This window comes from Lotus japonicus, chromosome 2, assembly GCF_012489685.1.
Source record: "Lotus japonicus ecotype B-129 chromosome 2, LjGifu_v1.2".
Taxonomy (NCBI): domain Eukaryota; kingdom Viridiplantae; phylum Streptophyta; class Magnoliopsida; order Fabales; family Fabaceae; genus Lotus; species Lotus japonicus.
The window spans coordinates 89,494,809-89,507,898 of NC_080042.1; the positions used below are offsets into that span (position 1 = coordinate 89,494,809).

A 13,090-nucleotide genomic window follows, 5' to 3' on the forward strand; every position below is an offset into this window, starting at 1 on the left:
TAGTTCGTGTTGGGTTTGAGTCGAATTATAATTTTAGAAGTTCATCAAAAGATGAGTTAGCAGTCTAACTCTTTTTTTTTTATTAATTTGTAATGAGAGCCGGACTAACTCACTTTTACATGTTGGGAATGCACAGGATAACTTTTAATAATAAATAAAAATAAAAATATTGGCTAGAGAAGAATAACTACAAATATTCTATACAATAAAATAAATACACATTCCTTAGTTAATAGTGATTACTAGAAAATCAACTCCAAATTTTAGTGGAAATGAATAAGTCTGTTGGCTGTTTCAAAATAAAAAAGAATAAGTCTATTGGGGTTAGAGCTAAGAGAATATCATAATTCTGCTACTTATTATTTTGTAGCTAATTTCTCAGTCACACACAAACACAACACAAAAATAAAAAAATATAGAATGTAACAATAAAATTATAAAAAATATAATAGAATCAAAAAGTACCTAATGAGATATTTCAAGTAGAACAACCTTGTCCTCAAGGATGGGAAAATAAACTACCCAAGCAATAATAAAGATCCATTCAAGAAGTGTAGTGCTATGTGACCAAAGTCCATGAAAAGAGTACAAGCAGTGTTATTAAACTCGGACTTGATCAGCCGGCTTGACCGTATAACCGAGAACCGAACCCCTGACCGAACCAGTGAGTTGCTAGTTTTTTTTTTGTTTGCATCTATTTATCAAAAAAAAAAAGAGAAAGGGCCCTAGGTTGGATTTGAACTCCTCCCCTCAAGGAAGGGGAATAACCTTACCACTAGGCTGGACTAATCTTTTGGTAATGCTTTTACAATTTATTATATTAATTGAAATTCAAAAGCCCTTTTTCATTATCATGCCACATGATATTTTAGAATATGGATCTAAATAACAAACTAAAAATAAACTTAAAAATAGTAATAACTAACTTTAATTGGCCTGGTAACTTTAGGCCCCTAAAAAATGCAGCTATAGAAGCCCACTAACGATGCAACCCTCTACCATAAACATTTCTTGTTGAATTGATAAAAAAAAATTCCTTGTTGATAGGATTTTCTGAAAAACAGCTGTGAATTTTATTGAAACTGAATCAGCCATATAGGGCGGGAGTTAGAGAAAATAGGGATTCTGTTACTGACCATTTGTAGTTGATTACTTAAATAAATTGTCATTTTGCATTCATAGTAGCATTCACGATTAAGATCATGGATGTATTCTTTGAGCTGCCAAGAGGGAGGCCATTTTCCATTGAAGTAGGCTTCTTTGACACTGTCCTAGAGATTAAAGAGAAGGTGCAAAAGTATCAGGGCATTCCCATCTCAAAGCAAACTCTGATCCTCAAAGGTCAAGTTCTCCAAGATGATGGTGATGTTTGGAAGTATGAAATCCTTCAAAACTCACGCATTCAGCTAGTTGTCACTCCAGACTCAGACAAGCCGGCACTCATGGTCAAGAATGAGGAGTTTTCTTCATCACCCCCCACCAAAATTCATGATCATGAGTCAGATAACTGTGACAATGATGTGAGTATTCGACCATCAGCTACAACTTCAGCAGCAACTGTTGCTAACACTGGTCCAGGAGGGTCAAAGAAGTTGAAGGTTTGGGCCAAAAGTGGGACAAAGAAGATACCTGTAGAAGTGAATGCTTCTGATAATGTGGCGGAGTTAAGGAAGGAGCTGAATAAGTTACAGCAGAGGCTTCAGTTTCATCTTCCACAAGAAGGTTACTTTTTTATTTATGAACAAAATGTTATGAATGATGATAGGTCTTTTCGCTGGCACCATGTTAAGCAGGGCGACACCATTGAAATCTTCAACGGAAGTGTTACTGGTGGATCATAAAAATTGAACTGACCAATTTTTGTATTTTTCATTGTGTTTAATAAAGGCAGTAGTGTTTTAGTGTTTTACCTATTCAACTTTGTTTTTAACTCAGCTTGGTAGTGCACCAAATTTGAATAAATGAAATATACCTTCATAAATTATAACTATGAATAATTAAATATAGAATCAATGTAAGTGAAAATTCAATACAAGACTTTTCTCAAATATATGGAAGCCTTTCAGAAATTTGAGAAACTAACTTCTACTTCTTTAAAGAGGACAAACTAATTGTAGTCAAACTCTCATGACTAGAAAAAACACCAACAAATGGTTGGTACTAGGTGATATTAAGCGTGATGTCCAATGGCTTTGCCGCAAAGCAGAGCATTATTGGGAATTCCATATTCATTGGCAAGGCTTTGCTGTGCATTCCATACTCTGAGATACACTTGTTGCCCAAGATATTGTCTTTCCCATATTGCAGACCTCAAATTCCACATACCTTGGTTATCCAAGGACACCAATATAGCAGTCCAAGAGTTTGGATACACCTACATTCATTTGAAGCACATCACAAAAAGAAACAAACAATAATAGGCACATTCTATATATACATAGCATGTTTGGATCAACTTCTCTTTTATCCGAATTAAATCCCCGAATACAGAAGCAATTCGCAGAATCTTCTTCCCAGAATTGTTCAGACTCAATTCTAGAAGTGTTTCCAAACATGCACTTAGTGGTCTAAGTACTTTCCAGTTTCTACTAAAGAAAAGAGACGTTATCAGAAGGAATAAGACCGGTTCTTGTTTTGTTACCTGAGCAGTGTGTCTAGTCAGAGCATCCACTAGATTATAGGTACTTCTACTGGCATCTGTCCACTGGCCGAAACCATAGCTGCAATTAGAGCAATGACCATCATCAAAACTCCCTTAAGCCTAATTCTAAATTGCTTCAAGCAGCTAAAATAAAGATCAATCTAAGCAATCAAGGAAGCTGACATACCCAATAACCCAGAAATCATAACCATCAAGATGCCAAGATTGCATGGTATTTTCATTGTTCTGGTAAACAACCTCAATAAAATCGTGCAGAGAAGTTGGCAACACTGAAGTAGCTATGTATTCGGGACTATTAGAAGGGGCGCTTGGAAGTGAGCTGAAGATTCCGGCAATGTTGAAGTAATCAGCAAGTTTGAGAGGGGTATCAGGGTTAGCATAGGAAACCTTGTTAACAGCATAACGGAGCTTTCCATTAATCAAAGGTGCTGAATTAGCCAATTTGAATAATTTATTAGGAGTTATCTTCCCATAATGGAATGACCCTTGTGGGTTAGGCCTGGCAGCATTTGCTGTCAGATTCCATCTGCATGAATAATTGGTTTTAAACAAAATTAAAATCTATAAATGGATCAAACTTTGAAGTAAACTCAAAAAGGCTTTTTCTTTTATCAGGTTTTCGGAATAACCTGTAGGTTCTAGCTTGCTTCATAGACCAGTCATAATTGTCAGCAGGGGGAGCAGGCAAGGATCCTGATGCGGCTGACTGAGAATTTTAGTGTAGCACTGAGGTTGTAGTGAGAACAGTCTTGGTAAATCTTGTTGAGGCAACGATGTAATAGTCCTTTGGAGGTTGATTTAAGGTTACTAACACAGAAACTGATTGGCCAACATGCACATCAAGCGAGTCGTATTCGTTCTGGATAGTGTGTGATCCTTCAACCTCAACTAGTTTTAGGGTATGTCCCTGAATTCTGAAGTTAATTGAGGTTGACAGACCAACATTTGAGATCCTGAACATATAGGTTTTTCCTGAAAGTAAAGTGAAAAAAATGTTGGTAAAAGCAATTTTGACAAAGTGGAATGTATCACTGAGAAATTGTGCATTGTTAAACTACATTCTCTAAGCACACAAAATTACCCTGGTTAACAGTGAAGGTAGAATGAGCCTGGCCATTGATAAGGAGGCCATCAGGAAAGGCAAGAGATTTCCCAGAATCCAATGTTTGGCTTAATGTCTGCAAACAACAAGACATTCAATGAATGAAATTGAAATGACAGGAAACAATGAGAATTTTAATTTTCAGTCTAATCTTAGGTTTATGGTGGAGTATTTTCCCAGCATAATACATGGAAAGGTATCACATAAGGCATGCATTCCTACCAATCACCAATAGTATGAATGATATTTTAAAGCAAGAACAATATTGTTACTCGTTTTAGCTGGTTTTGTACCAATCTTAATGTTACTTTACTATTTGTATGTGGAAGGAAAAAGAAATTCTTAATGTTAGTTACCTTGTGGCTAGTTTTGTACCAATCACCAATGAGTAATGTAAAATCTCCATCAGGGTTTGGATAAGGGATTGGGATGACAGATCTATGAAGAACATTGAGAGCTCCAAACCCTCCAGAAGCTTTATGCATCTTAGTTGATGGAAAGTATGTATAAGTGCCAATCTGATCCTTGGCCTGAAACTTGTAAGTGTAATTTGAGTTTGGAGGAATGGGACAGTTAGTTCCTAAAACCCCATCTTGCCAAGAATTTTTCCTCTGCTTAATGCCATTCCTGTTTCATGACAACAATCTTAATTAAACCATATTCTGGAAGAAAAACTCAACCATATAACATGAACAATGACACAAGAAAGATTCAAATATGTTGAGGCTTTAAAGCAAATACCATGTGAGCAAGAATGGCTCATCCAGCTTGTTGATGAGGTTGAGAATCACGTTGTCATTAGTTACCAAGTCAAGTCTTGGACCAGGAAACTGACCATTGATCAGAATAACCTTCAAAACAGGAAGCATAAAAAAGTCAGCTTCAAAATCATCAAGAGATTCAAGAAAAGCTTATTGGCTACTCACTTGTTGAGGACTGCCCAGAGGAGAAAGAGTTCCATAAGTCACTGTCCATGTGTAGAACTTGTATGGATCTTCTGCTTTCACTAGAGACACATTTACCAAAGCAAGAACAACACAGAACACATGTAGCAAAATCAAACTAGTCCTTTCCATTGAGTCTGTCTACTGAAAATGAAAATGGCAAGTAAAACACAGTGACATTAGTTCATGCTTAGAAAAGAAGAGAAAGAAACTTTCTATAATAGGAAGCTACCAGATCTGGGTTGAGCTGAAAGTGTGACAGCCTTCAACACTGACAAGGTTTGGAGCATTAATATACTAGAAAAATGAACTGTGCATAGGAACCAACCATGATTGGATTAGCTAAATTTGGATTATTTTAATAATGATTTGAGGATTTTGTTTGTTGTCAAAGTTGCAAATTGATCATTCATTTTCGGCGCGGTAACGCGTTTGCGCGTTAGTTGCTTCCAGCTAAAAAGACACTGCCCTACCAAATTATGTCCAATTATACCATTTAAGATTATTAAAGTGTCACTTGAAGTTGTGTTTATGTGTAGTTTGCATTTTCTTCACCATTAAGGGTTGAACTTGGAAGCTGTTATGATTTTGGTGCCTTCTTAAGTTGTACATTTTTTGTGGTACATAAAAATTGGTGTGAGTTTGTCTTCAGTTACGACTATTGATCATGACATGTTTTCGAGGCCATAAATCGCTGACCCACCAACATAACTCTTACTTTAGTAGCGGAACAGAGCATATACTAGTACTACCATATCAATATGTGTATAAGGAAACGCACTTTAAGTAAACTCTGTCATTGGAACATCTACTTATCAAGCATCTATAATTTTTGTCAATGAGAACAAAAGGGTATAAACCTAATTAAACTTTATGACAATGAAGAGGGAGACAACCTAATATAATTGTCAAAAGAGCACCGACAATGCCATTGTTTTTTTAATGTTTCGAAGGGATTAGGATTTAGGAAGCTGCATCTATGACTATATCCATAATATTTAAAAGTGTTTTCAACTATGCCCATGTGAGGTACATAAAGACCACAGATAATGCATTAAAAAAATTTGAATCCATAACATATGTGAACAAAAATAAATAGATGCTCTGCTCGTAAAAGTTTACCAACACTCCAACAATGGATTGAGCGAGCGAAGAGGTGAATAAGGCTTCAAATGCATTTGTAAACTTTTCCAGTGTTTTGAAGGGTTGGTTACATATGTAGTATTTAATGCAAATGCATCCCCCTACTATACAATGCAGGAGCCCTTCAAAAGAACCCATTGCATACGTGTCTGCACCGCGCCCCTTCTCAAGTCCCTTTGTCCACGTGTCAGTGCTACGGAGATTCACTATTTTTGGTCCTTTATATTGGTCCTTTATATACCATTCCCACTTGCTTTGATTTACAAGTATCCCGCTCAAATTGAAATTGGAATTTCAACTCAATCATCAATATTATGTCTGACTCACTGAGATACATGAGGCATGGTACAGGTGCTAAGTTTGTCCCCTAATAACTCACCTTTAATTATTCTGCTTAAAAAATTCCTTATTCCCATCATCCATGTTCCACATACCTCTCTATAAATACACTTGCTTCCACATATCAGTTCTCCACCAACCATCTGTTTTCCAATTAACAACTTAGTTGCTATCATGGCTTCTCAATTCGATGATGTGATTAATCTTCGACCTGGGAAGGAGACATGGAGGATGCTGGTCAAGATCATACGCATCTGGTATAGCCAGGGCTATACTAATTCCAAATTACCATTATCTCTGGAAATGGTTGTAATGGATGCCAAGGTAATTTAGCTTTGACATATTTTTTTTGGCTTTGACATTTTTTTTTGAAAGAAAAGTAATTCGTTTCATTTCTATGTAAAGAAGATACCCTCCACACATGTGTCCAAGTCCATCTGTAATGTTTGGCAGTACAGAGATTATTGCACCGTTACTTGACACAAGGCAAAAAAGAATTTGCAACTATATATTGGTTGCCCATATACAAAATTGAAAAAAGCAACATGAACTGAAGCACCATAATAATATCTTTTGTGTTTAACCATAATTACTGAATCTATTTGGCAGGGGGATAAAATACATGTCATCATTAGGAAGACAATCATGTATAAATTTGAGACGACTCTTATTGACGGAAACGTCTATAGCATGTCCTATTTTGAGGTTGCTGACAATACTGGGTTGTTCAAACCAACTAAACACCCCTACAAAGTTAATTTCCAGTTTAACACTGAAGTCCGCCCAATGAACCAAAATCCCATTTCTGTTGATCCTTATTCGTTCGTCCCTCTTGCTGACGTGATGTCTATCACTTATGATACAAATTTTTTAATTGGTAAGAGTAATACAATTAATTTCCCAAAAATTTTAGGACATATCGGGTTAAATAATTTATATTAATAAGTGCTTTGTTTCATTATCTTAGACGTCATTGGAATCCTCACTGTTGTTGGAACTGAGAGGGTGATTGAAAGTCATGGAAAGAAAACAAAGATGAATGTCATTGAAATTGACTCTTATGGGTATTTTTGGCTTAATCACACATACTTTAAATATCTATTTAACACACTAATTATAATTTAAAAAGTAAAACCACTTACCATATATGTAGGGTCAAGATGGAGTGTGCCTTATTTGGACCCTATGTCGAAGATCTCAATCTGTTCCTTAATGGTGGTGAAATGGTGAACGTAGTTATTCTTCTCCAATTTGTCAAAGTCAAGACATGGCAAGGGAATTTGTGTTTGCAAAATGTGCATGGGGCTACAAAAATGTTGTTTAACCCCGCAGTCGACATAGCTGTGGCTGTCATGGAAAGGTATACTCATTAAATCCGGATTTTTTTACTATGGGTAACAATATTGTGACATAATTTTTTTTCATTGTGTTATTAGGTTTTCAGCAAGTAATGATACAGGATCGCAATCTCTAAGTCAGCTTCAAGATTCAAGCAAGGTTGTAGATGAAGAGGACTTCTTAATCTTAACCCCTCGAAAGACCATTGCGCAAGTCCATGACATGAAGGAGGTATCATTCTTTAATTTGTGAGGGATTATTGTTCGAAAATCATATCGTTGAATCTTTACATTTACCCTGCAGAATTCGGTGTGCATTGTATATGCCACTATCAGCTATGTAGAAGAGGGTATGGACTGGTTGTACACTGCATGTAAATGCAATAAAAAAGTTTATCCAGATGAAAAGATGTATTTCTGTGAGGTCTGCAACCGCCACGTTGTCCACGTTATCCCAATGTGATAGATTGTAATATCGTCCATTCCTTTGATATGGATTATTTCCATTAAGGTTAGACCAAACGACTTCCAACTTCACTAAGAATGTTGTGTACACTGAGGTTTTTGATAATATATGAGCAGGATAGTATTGTAGTCCATTGGACGTATCTTTCAATTATTTAATTTGAAATCTCCCACATGGTTGACTTTGTTTTGAACTAATATCCTACAAAAGTAGTTATGATTTTATTCATACCATTAATTCTTCACTGCATGCATGAATCACGCATGCTGCATCTGACACTCTTGCTCCCTTTTTTCTTTTTCTAGCAAAATAATTGTACATGTCTTTTGAGCAAAAGTTCTCCTTTTTGTCTATATGGTGTTGTTTAAGTTTTAAGTCAATATAAACACTAATTTTATTTTCGTATCCCATTAGTCTAATTTTTTTTTTGGACGGATCTAATGTAACACGTAAATCCAAGTAGCTATTTTTTTTTAATTTAATTGTGGTTTGAACGGCTAAATAGGGAAATAGTGGAATTTGGTTAATTGATATATTTTTATGCCCATCTAATGGATACAGTATTGTGTAATGGGAATCATAAGAATGATAGAATGGAGAATGAGAAAATAAAGCTAAAAGAGGACAGTTTAGACATGTAATATGAATTAGTTTAGAAAAGGTCTTTAAATGCAACCTACTGGTTAGACATTCATTACTTACATTCTTACTAAATATCAACTCAATAATAGGACTATGCTGTAAAAGTCCACAGTTGTGAGTCTATATATACCCTCCATACCCCCTACATCCCACACTTTGGCTGGATTGCCCTCCCATTTCCTAAACAATGGACCACATTCTGTCGGCGAATTTTGAAGCGTATGAGTCTGCATTTGCTGTTGTCAGTCGTCCTTACGAGGTTTGTTTGATCATCTAATGTTCATATCCATATCATATATATCACCAACTTATTAAATATTCAAAAATATTTTAAGTTGCAGATGACTGCTTCTGTGGCAGAATTTTTCGCAACAAGGTTTGATGTTGAACTTAGTAACAGGTGGTTGTTATTTGACCCTGTTGGTAATAGGCATTCTGTCCAATTTATTAAGTGTCCTGTTAAGCCACAAATTTCAACTGGGTGGTTTGAAATCCGTCATTTTTATGGATTGGAGGGGGTGAGATGGTGTATTTTGAGATATAAAGGAGGGTCTATGTTCGATCTATTTGTTTACGGTAGAAATTCACAAGAGATAGACTACCACAGAGGGCCTCGATCCAAACACTTAGAGTATCCCCCTATGTTAGAGCCCATTGTAACAAATGTGCCAGAATGGAGATTTTATCCATGTTATTTCACAGTGCAACTTACGGAAAGCCAGTCAAAAGGAAGCCAGTTGGTAATGTTTTAAATTGTAGGTTCCATTCTTAAAGTCATATAATTATTTTGAATATCTAATATCTATCCTTGGTTTCATATGCAGAATGTTCCTAAGCACATTGCTTACTACCTTCGTAACTCTGATGTTTTCCACTGGATTCTAAGAGGGCCATCTGGCATTCAAGTGTTATGTAGCATACTTGCACCAGAACGATTCAACTACGCTAAGATCGGTAGAGGTTGGAAACTCTTCTGTGAACTGCATTCTATACATACTGGACAAGTGGTATCTCTTCTTTTTTCAACCGAAGATATCAAACTGGTGGATGTTATTATCCACCCATATCAAGTGTAACAGCATTTGCCTTTATTTCGTTGCCACTTATGTATGATGTATCCATATATATGTATGGTAACAAGCTTCCATCTGATGTATAATCCATTAGGATTATTTTTTTTTATTGCAAACTTCCTGGTAACCAACGTATGCCTGCATATAATTGACTTATGCCTGCATATAATTGACTTAGGCATGTGCATTTGTTAACATGATGTTATCAAAGATTTAATTCAGGAGACAAAAAACAAAATAAAAATTACCAGATATGAAACACCGTGCATAGCACGGGCCTATATACTAGTTGTATTACAAAAAGTGTATACAAAAGTTAAAATTATACATTGTCAACTTGCTTGTGAAAATAACACACACAGGTTTCAGATTTAACTCTTATATCTCCATTAGTTGAGAGTTAAAATATTCTTGCATCTAGTAACATTTTAATTGTTGGACAACTTTTTTCATTGATAGTCTTGACGATGTTTCCTCTCCATTCTAAATTTCAGAAATAGTTAAAGTTTTATTTTTAAACTATTTAATAAGTTCTTAAAGTCTTCGTCTAAAAACATTATTTTTTTTACAAGAGGAAAATAAAAAATTATTTTACTATTGATTTTGACTTTATCTATTAAGAAAAATATTATCTACAAGTTAAAGTGACATATTGATTATCTTAAAAAAAAAAGTGACATATTGATAGCAATATGTCAAGAAAAGAATTACAAATTTGTACTAACAATCATATACCTAAAGTGGACTGAGCCCATTTCTTAGAATACTTTAAAATGAAGGCTTAATTGCACATTTGGTTCCACACATATACATTTCTCACGATTCTGGTTCCCAACAAAAATTAATTGCATTACGTATCCCCCACGAATACCTCCGTTTGCAAAATTGATTTTCCGTCCAGATTCCATCCAAAAATTAACGGAAAGCTGACGTGGCATCTTTTTCATAATTTTTTAATGAAAAAAAATTAATTTTTTAATTGAAATAGGTTTCTCACGTTGCAATTTTGGTCCTCTCCCTCACCCACCACTCTCCTCCCCTCAACCACCACTCTTCTTCCTCCTTCTTCACCCACAACCACTAATTTCCAGAATCATTCTCCTTAAAAGAAATTTCCAGAACAAAAACTCCAACTTTCAACTCTGATTTTTTTTGAAAAACCAAGCAAAATTGTGCATTTCACGATACCATAGAATTGACAGCTTAATCCAACCCAGGAACATCTCACAATTCATGTCAACAAGATCTTCGAATACACTAGATTTTGTCAAATGACTAGAAACAGAATCTTTTTTCTTAAAATCATAAATAAATAAAACACTTAGAATTGACTCTCACAATAGTTACGAGTGAATGCCCAAAGAGGAAGATTGAGGCCTTTCCAAATATCAGCTTCAATCACGGTGAAGTATACTGTATATATATACTCTCGAATGAAAACTCCCATGGTTCCAATCATGCAAGCTCTAGAGTTCCATACTTCTGGTGTCTTTGTGAACCCAAGAAATGGAGCTTTAAATTTCGGCTGTACTTTTGGAAACTCTACACCAGCAGGGGCTTTGCTGCTGCTTGGACACATAAGAAGGAAATCATGTTCTTGTGAGTTGCTGATCTATTCAAATAACTACCAGATCTGCAAGCAGCACCCACATCACCATCAAAGACAGAGCACCCAGATTTGCAAGCAGCAAACGGTAAAGTTCACATCTTTATGAGGGGAACAGATCAAAAATTAGTGGTTGGGTCGAGTTCTGCAAGCTCTCGATCGTTTCTTCTTCACGCCATAGCCACAGGCCACCATCCCCCATGGGATTGGTTGTGCAGTGGCGATTTGGGATTGCAGGTGGTTTGATGGCGCTGGATGAAGGGGATTTTTTTATGGTTAACAGAAACCAGATAGAAGAAGAAAACTGAGAAAATTCTATTGAATGAACAAAATGATTCAATACAATACACTGTGTGTTTATTCTTTGCTATTTATACTACTTGCTGTAGGAGCACTATAACTACTGTGTATCTAAACTACAGGGTATACTCTACTCCTCAATCAGTTAGATTGTTGTAACTGTCTAACAACTTGCTAGCTGTATGCTGAGGTGGACTCTGAGCTGTCATCTACACATGCTGAATTGGTTATGCCCTCAAGTGTCTCCTTGTTTTCTTTCTCATTTATTAGCCTCCCACAAGCTGGACCATGGTAAATATCTAACATGTTCAGCTTGCTTAATAAGAAAGAGAAAGGACCAACTGACAGTGCTTTGGTGAAGAAGTCTGCCACTTGAAGCTTTGAAGAGATAGGTAGTAATTTCATAAGACCAGCCTCTGACTTTTCTCTTACTATATGGCAGTCAATCTCCAAGTGCTTAGTCCTCTCATGAAATACTGGATTAGCTGCAATGTGGAGAGCACTCTGATTATCACAGTAGATAACTGAAGGTTTAGCTGGCTCTATCCTTAGATCCTTTAGCAAGTAAGAAAGCCATTGCAGTTCACAAGTAGCTGAGGCTAAAGCTCTATACTCTGCTTCAGAAGAAGATTTAGACACAGTTTGTTGTTTCTTTGATTTCCAACTAACAAGAGATTTTCCAACAAAGAAACAATATCCTGTCACTGATCTTCTTGTGTCTATGCATCCTCCCCAATCTGCATCACTAAAACCAAGCAACTGAATTACAGAATCTCTAGGGAAAAATAACCCTTTACCAGGATTTCTTTTAAGATATTTAAGGACCCTTTGTGCTGCTGTATAGTGTGCCATTGTTGGCTTGGACAAATATTGACTGAGTTGCTGAACTGCATATGTGATGTCAGGCCTTGTTGTAGTTAAATATAACAATCTCCCCACAAGCCTTCTATATGAAAACACATCATCATATAACTCCCCCTCATCTTGTGACAATCGAACAGATGGATCAAGAGGAGTACTAACTGGTTTACTGCCTAAAACTCCTGAATCAGTAAGCAAATCTAGGCAGTACTTTCTTTGACATAAAGAAATCCCTTGTGCAGAATGAGCAACCTCAAGGCCTAGGAAAAACTTGAGAATTCCCAGATCTTTGATTTTGAAGGCATTATCTAAGACTCTCTTTATCTCGTCAAACTCTAGGAGTGAATTTCCAGCCAATATGATATCATCTACATAAATGAGAAGGACTGTGAACTTGTCTCCTTGATATTTAGTAAAGAGGGAATGGTCTGAATGTGCTTGTTGATAACCACAAGACACTAGCAAACTAGTCAGCTTGGCATACCATTGTCGACTGGCTTGTTTAAGACCATACAAGGACTTGTGTAATTTGCAAACTTTGCTAGAATCTGTACAAATTACCCCTTCTGGCACTTGCATATACACATCTTCAAACAAATCTCCATGGAGAAAAGC

At 36.1% G+C, this 13,090-nt stretch overlaps 2 protein-coding genes and 1 pseudogene across 5 annotated transcripts; 2 read left to right on the plus strand and 1 right to left on the minus strand.

Moving 5' to 3' along the window:
• The first annotated feature begins 1,202 nt into the window (after positions 1-1,202).
• Positions 1,203-1,841, plus strand: LOC130740799 (ubiquitin domain-containing protein 7SL RNA1-like). The gene is made up of 2 exons (XM_057593497.1): positions 1,203-1,509; positions 1,540-1,841. Exons 1-2 carry the CDS (start codon positions 1,203-1,205, stop codon positions 1,839-1,841), a joined length of 609 nt encoding a protein of 202 aa, XP_057449480.1.
• Positions 1,842-1,952: 111 nt separating this feature from the next.
• Positions 1,953-5,046, minus strand: LOC130740797 (L-ascorbate oxidase homolog; annotated as a pseudogene). Its single transcript, XR_009020262.1, has 9 exons — positions 4,941-5,046; positions 4,691-4,852; positions 4,506-4,615; positions 4,121-4,391; positions 3,744-3,840; positions 3,292-3,634; positions 2,829-3,188; positions 2,642-2,720; positions 1,953-2,374 (listed from the first exon to the last, which is right to left on the minus strand). The product of XR_009020262.1 is annotated as an L-ascorbate oxidase homolog (transcript).
• A 795-nt stretch (positions 5,047-5,841) lies between these two features.
• LOC130740798 (uncharacterized) lies at positions 5,842-9,886 on the plus strand. Of its 3 annotated transcripts, none has more exons than XR_009020263.1 (8): positions 5,842-6,514; positions 6,800-7,067; positions 7,158-7,254; positions 7,344-7,550; positions 7,627-7,759; positions 7,832-8,894; positions 8,977-9,375; positions 9,460-9,885. XR_009020263.1 is itself a non-coding variant. In XM_057593496.1 (6 exons), the coding sequence occupies exons 1-6, from the start codon at positions 6,365-6,367 to the stop codon at positions 7,988-7,990; spliced, it is 1,014 nt and encodes a 337-aa protein (XP_057449479.1). In that variant the 5' UTR covers positions 5,842-6,364; the 3' UTR covers positions 7,991-9,886. The 3 variants fall into 3 exon arrangements, 1 of the variants encoding a protein (XP_057449479.1); XR_009020264.1 differs by having other exon boundaries at positions 7,832-8,038; positions 8,725-9,375; positions 9,460-9,883; XM_057593496.1 differs by having other exon boundaries at positions 7,832-9,886.
• The last annotated feature ends 3,204 nt before the right edge of the window (positions 9,887-13,090 follow it).